The 6387-nt window shown below is 44.2% G+C and overlaps 1 protein-coding gene across 1 annotated transcript in view; it reads right to left on the bottom strand.

Moving 5' to 3' along the window:
* Nucleotides 1-241: 241 nt before the first annotated feature.
* The window catches only part of CUNH8orf46 (chromosome unknown C8orf46 homolog), a 23936-nt gene continuing 17790 nt past the window's right edge, over nucleotides 242-6387 (bottom strand). The window contains exons 4-6 of the mRNA XM_004637526.1: nucleotides 5914-5975; nucleotides 2768-2853; nucleotides 242-425 (exon numbers count right to left, since the gene is read on the bottom strand). Coding sequence (XP_004637583.1) covers nucleotides 242-425; nucleotides 2768-2853; nucleotides 5914-5975 — 332 coding nt within the window. The remainder of the gene's footprint in view (nucleotides 426-2767; nucleotides 2854-5913; nucleotides 5976-6387) is intronic.

Raw genomic sequence — 6387 nt, 5'->3', positions numbered from 1 at the left:
TGAACTTTATGACCTCCCAAAGCACTTTAAGACCAATGGCTTCAACAATTCTAAGTAACAGTTTTTGGTTTTTTGCTCCTTTCCTGTGCCCTAAACCAGGGTGACTAGCTGGTGAGGGAAGATGATGTACTTGGGCCAGCTGCTAGGAGAGGTAAGTGTGGCTCAGTCCCGATCTTCACATTTCTTTTTTCCCTTGTCCTGTGAACCTTGGCCAATGCAAGGAAACTGGGAAGGGTCATCTTTAGTCAGCCTCAAAGGCGCTGTTGGTAGCTCCCACATATTCTGATTTTTTCTTGTGCCTGGTCCACATTTTCCGGAGGATTCCTGGGACACCACAGGAAGCACTGCCCGTCAAGGGGAGGGAGGCCTCACCTCCCTGTGGAAGGGTTGGATACTCTTCAGCCATCTTCTTGAGATGCCTGGATCTAAAACAAAGCCAGGGGTAGTCAGGGATGGTAGTCACTGTGCTGAGCCACACTTCAGTTTAGCCTTTGAAGTGAGTATGCAGAACTCTCTGTCCTCCTCTGCATCTGCATCTGTGGTCAGGCTCTGCACAGCTGGAGAGTCACTGTGCTGACCCACACAGGAAGGTTCCCAAGAGGAGACCTTTCCATGAGGCGAGGGGCAGTGGTGGTTCATGGTATTTCAAGTCCTGTTCCTGCCTCCTTTTTTTGAGTCTGGCCTTGCTTGAGTCTATTTTCTCACCACTCCCACTTCCATGTGAGCAATTTTGCCAGAAAGAGCAGGTGCCCCAAAGAATCAGTCACTGAAAGGGCATGATATATAGGGTGGAATTCTACTCTCTGCTTACTGGGTAACTTCAGGCAAGTGACTGAATCTTCACCAGCCTGATTGTTTTTGCACAACACACAGATGCTTACATCTAATACCTTGGGCTTTTGTGAAAAGAAAAATGAGGTAATAAAACATCTGGCACATTGTAGAGCTCCATAAATGTTCATTTATTCTCCCCATGTACTACCTTAAGGCGAAAAACATGATAGAATTTTCTTTTCAACCCCCAAGATCCTAGAACATATTGAACTCAGACAGAAAGGAGCCATTGAGAACTCTTTGCAATGCAGCCATCTACAACTGAAAGATCAACCCCTACCAAGGTACCATGAAGTTTTGCTGACCTATATGAGGAGTCAGCTGTTGGTATTTAAGAATAATTTGCTACTGGAGCCTCAAAAAAGCCAAATGATTTAAACAAAAACCTTTTCTAAAAACAAAACAACAACACACCTTTTCTCCAATTAAGCCCCTCCAGGTGACCTTCTGTCATCTAGAAGTGCTCCACTGTGCTCTATTAGGTCAACTCCCACAGTGTTGGGTTTGCACCCCTTGCACTGATATTTGCTATGATTTTAATATGGCTTGCCTCCTCTAAAACTCATGTTGAGATATAATCCCTATCTCTATCATGAGCTATTAAGAGGTGGGATCTTTAAGAGGTACATAGGGCTCTGTCCTCATAAATGAATTTATCAGTCATGGTACTAATGGACTAATGGGTTAATGGGCTATTTTGAGGATAGTTTGGTTTGGGATCCAAATTTAGAGAATAGGTTGATTATAAAAGACAGCTCAGCTAGGTCCTTCATATGTTCCCTGTCCATCACTATATGACACCCTGTGCCTTAGGACTCTGCCTTCTTCCTGGCAGCACTGGATATCACCCTTCAACCTGGGGCCAGGGCAGTCTGTGAGTCAAATAAATCTCTGCTTTACAACTCCATGGTATTATGTTGTTAGCAACATGAGAAATTTTAGCCTGTGTTTTTTTTTCTATGTACACCGAACACTTTTTCAAGTACACAGCTTCCTAACTACTGGTCTAAATTTCCTGGAAAATGTTGACAATGGTTTAAGCTAAGCTTTCTACACACAATTTCATTCAATTCTCACAAAGCCCTCTCAAGATGGGTACTCTTCTTTCCTTTTTTTTTTTTTTTTTTTTTTTGCTTGTTTTAAAATAGATGAGGGCTGGGGAGATGGCTAAGTAGAATAAGCGCTTCCCTGGCAAGAGCAAGGGCCTGAGTTCAATCCCTGGTTCCTCCAAGAGAGAGAGAGAGAAAAAAAAAAAATAGATGAGATGCCAGGAACTATATAGCTTCTCTTATGCCTGAGTTGGTGTAAGTATCAGGACAGAAAGCAGATAAGTCAACAGTTCATACCTTTTACCATCTCCTAAACCACCTGGCTCCATCTTTAGAGTGGTGGGCAGTAGAGCAGATCATAAAAGTTCATGCTGAGTTACCTATTGTCTTACTGGCTGAAGCCAGTGAGGGTGTGTTGGGGAAACTCCTGCTGTCCTAGCTGCTGGCTCTGGGCCAGAATTAACATGCATATTTGGGTTATAGTTTGATTTGACCTGTCTGTATCTTACACATTTCTTTATCAGGGAGCCCCAAGTGAATTCATGAGGCATTTCTGACATTGTACAAATTGAAGGTTCTGAATATGGCTCGTGATGTCATTCATCTAATAAATAGAATTCCTCCCAAATGACATTTTTCCAAGCCTAAAGAATGGTGGTAATGAAGTGGAAACCATGCAAAACACTTCAGCTTAATCCTGGGAAACAGTTGATGAGGAGCTACTCAGACCCAGAATTATGGTCCTCATTACAAGGTAATTTGCAGCTGGCATGGGATTTAGCATCTTGAGTCTGAAAACCAGGCCACCTGTTGCTCTTTTGTGGCAGGGTCAGGACAGCATAGGGACCCAAGCAAGTGTTGGAGACAGAAGGCACAGTACTTACCCTCTCCCCAGGACAGCTCTGTTCTCTGTGGCTGCTGCCTCTACTGTGGCTGGAGCTTTCACTGAGATTCGGGTCACAGGAGGAATCTGTATTAGGAGGAAGGAGAAAGGAACTCAGAATCGTCCACATTCCTACCCTAGCACTGACTGGGCCATTTGAAAAGGGATGGCTGAAGTGATCACTGAAAACCTGGGCCATACATCTCACTCGTCAGCAGACATCAGCCATTGGAATAAGTCTTGGGGAAACAGCCCATCTGGTATCTCAGCAGGTCTGATGGGGCCCTGAGCATCTGCATTCTTAACAAGGTAGGGGGGTTTGATCCCCAGGCCTGCTATGCCACCCGCCTCCAGGGCACGCTCAGATGGCAATTGAGACTGGGCATAGTGGTGCACACCTGTAATCCCAGCTCTTAGGAAGCTGTAAACAGGTGGATCACTACAAGTCCGATCTAGTAGTGAGACCCTTTCCTAAAATACAAAAACAAAACAACAACAACAAAGAAAAACAAGTTTCTGATCCTGGGAGAATCACTGGCTGAAAGACACTTGAGAGTGCTACTCAATCTTGGGTGAGATTTGTTACCCTTCCATCCCTATCATTGGTGCCTAACTGTCAAATCCTGCTGATTCTTTAAACAGGCTGTCCACACTAGTCTCAATTTTTCCATTTGTCCCCTGTAGGATTTAAGGAACAGTTACCCCACACCCCCTTGTTTCTGACAAGACCTGCTATATTTTCCATTTCCTTCTTGGAATCTAGAATGAATCATCAGGACTACCGTGGCAGGGCAGACTAAGGCCAACTTTCCAGCATGTTCTTCAACATTCTATAGCATTGGATTCTGCCTTATTGATGTAGCTTGGCTGTTTACTCTTCCCTGTGTCAGCAGTTCCACTGCCGGGCCTTGGTCTTCCTTCCCTCATGCTTGCCCACAAATCTATACTTTTCCTTCCCTTTGAATAGAGGCTTCATTTCCGCCTGCCTTTCAAGGCCAGGTTTTTCTAGAAGCCTTCCCTGAGGTAGTAGTCCAAGTTGGGGATCTTTCTCTGTATCTGTGTCCCCTTTGTTCTTGAACTTGTTTAATATATTTGTCCAGTCTCTTTGGTTCAGAAAGATTATGTGGTGAGTGTCAGAGTGTGAGACTTAACCCACTTATTAGCCCTCATCTGCCTTTCCAAAGGAGGTGGTAAATACTCAGGGAGCAGGTATTGAATTGAAAATTAACTGATGGCTTAACCAGGGCAAAGTCCAGAGGTTACTCAGTCAATGGACACATGGATGCTTTGTTCTTCTATGCCAAGGCTCATCAAAGGCTTTAATTCAACATTCCTGAAATCACAAAAATTGCAGGTCAAGGGCACCAGTATTCACGAGCTCCTCACCAAAGCAGGCTGGATTGTGGGCAGAGTCACTGTGCCATCTTGTGGCCTCTCCTAAGCACTCCCTTCCCCCTGGTGCCAATGGCCAGGTAAACATACACCAGGGCTCCTTAGCTGTGGAGGGGAGGCCCTTGTCCTGGTTCCTTTTCCCTCTTTCCTTAGTTTCATCCCTAATTCATCTCAGCATTGAATCAGACTTAGGCGTTTAGGCTTTGCATTGCTTTCTTGTTCCAGGATAATGAAATTGTGGAGTTGCAGGACAGTCTATTTTCAGGCCTACCTAAAGAGAAACACTACCTCTTCCTCCTCTTCATTATTATCGCCTTCTCTTTGTAACCACATTTATCTTACCCCAGTTTCCTCTGAACTCCTGCTGCAGCTGCCTCTCTGCCAAGTGCACTGTGTGAGCTTCACCCACAGGAGGCACAGGGAGGTACAGCTTAATCCAAGGCCGTGGGACACTCTCTAACCATCAACCTTTATCTTTGATTTAACCAGGACAGCAGTTTGAGCTGAGTGATCATAGTCTGATGACCCTTTCTCCATGTCAACTGCTTGGCCATCCCAAGTTCCTCGAGAACAAGGTTGGGGAAGGGTCTTCCTTAACAACAGCTTGTCCCATTCCACATCCTGTGTGATTTTACTAATATCCCAAATGAAATCTAATATCTTAAATGAATTAGGTCTGTCCAGACAAGGAGGGAAGTGTTTTGCTCCAATTTGTTTTATAAGGATATAAGAGACTAGCCAACACACTCTTCTTGGGGCAGCCCACAAGCTGTGATGGAATGAGAAGGGAATACAAAGCCATTATGGCCCAGCTCAGATGGCCCTGAATGGGCAACTATCCTCAGAGATCCCCATGATGAAATTTTGGGCTTGCATGGTTCGGTTGCCTGTCTCCCCAATTCTGGTCACTGGTGTTGGTTGTTAATATACATGTTGTACCTCAAACCTTAAGTCCCAGAGCCTGCTTCCAGAGAACCTCACCTGTTGTAGAAGCTCCCAGAGGTGTATGCCCTGAGATGACTAGTAATAATGGATAGAGTGTTTATGTGCTCTTCAAACACATGAGGTGAAGCCCAAATCTCCTACATGATGGTATTAGGAAGTTGGGCCTCTGGAAGATATTTAGGTTTAGATGAAGTCATAAGGACAGTGCCTGTGATGGGCCTCATAATAAGAAAAAGAGAAGTCAGAATTTTCTATCTTCTTGTATTCCTAGAGGAAAGACCATGTGAATATACAGCAAAAAATCATCCATTTGCAAACCAGCAAGAGAGCCTGGGTGAGACACCGAGTCAACTTTGATCTTGGACTTCCCAGCTTCCAGAATGGTGAGATGTTGTTTGAGTCCCCTGGCCTATGTAATTTTGTTACAGCAGCCTGAGCTCCCTAAGATACTAGTGTTTTGTGTTTACTTGAGGACTTTGTATCTCTTTACTCCAGAGTAGCACTAGGGAATTAGGCATTCCCATCCGGCAGGGTCTATGCTAGAAACCAGTTTTCCCCATAAATGAGATGTCCCATTTTTAGCCTGTATATGCCTAAAAGCTGAATTTCTGGCAATAAAGAGAAGCAGCCAATGATGTGTCACAAAAGCACAAAGAGGGTTGACTGATAGCTTTTAGGAGCAAAGAGCCACAGTTAGGCTTTTCTAATAATCCTCAGACTAGTGCAAAAGACACCTAGTCTCTTTATGGCACTGGATAAACACACAGAAGTTAAAATCGTTTCAGATATAACTAATCAAACTTATCTTACCAGCGATTTTCCATATGCTCGATTTCCACACAGATTTGATGTTTTAGGTTCAGAAATTCCCACTGTGAAATTGAACAGAGGAGATATTACTCAGTGGTACTCCGAGTTCTGCTTCCTTCTGGTTCTGCATCAGCTATCTTGTTTGCCAACCAATCTCAGAAAGTAACTTCTTGAGGTCTTTGTAACAAGCAGCAAAGCCAGGCCATAGAGTCAGGCAATGGTAGCTGCCAAGTGGGGTGACCTGCATCTTATCCCTCTACCAGGGGCTGGAACCAAGGTGTACATGGGATCAGTGTGTCAATGCAATTTTATTAACTGTCTTAACAGTATCACTCTGGAAGGGAATATTGATAATGAAGGAGGTTGTCTAAGTGTGGAGGAAGGAGAGGAACATATGGGTAATCTGTGTACCTTCAGCCTACTTTTGCAGTGAACCTAAAACTGTTCTAAAAATTAAGGTCAATTTTTAGTTTT

The sequence above is a fragment of the Octodon degus genome, unplaced genomic scaffold (genome assembly GCF_000260255.1).
Source record: "Octodon degus isolate 3935 unplaced genomic scaffold, OctDeg1.0 scaffold00091, whole genome shotgun sequence".
NCBI lineage: Eukaryota > Metazoa > Chordata > Mammalia > Rodentia > Octodontidae > Octodon > Octodon degus.
The sequence above is the reverse complement of the archived record's forward strand: the minus strand, read 5'-3'. Positions and strand labels throughout refer to the sequence as shown.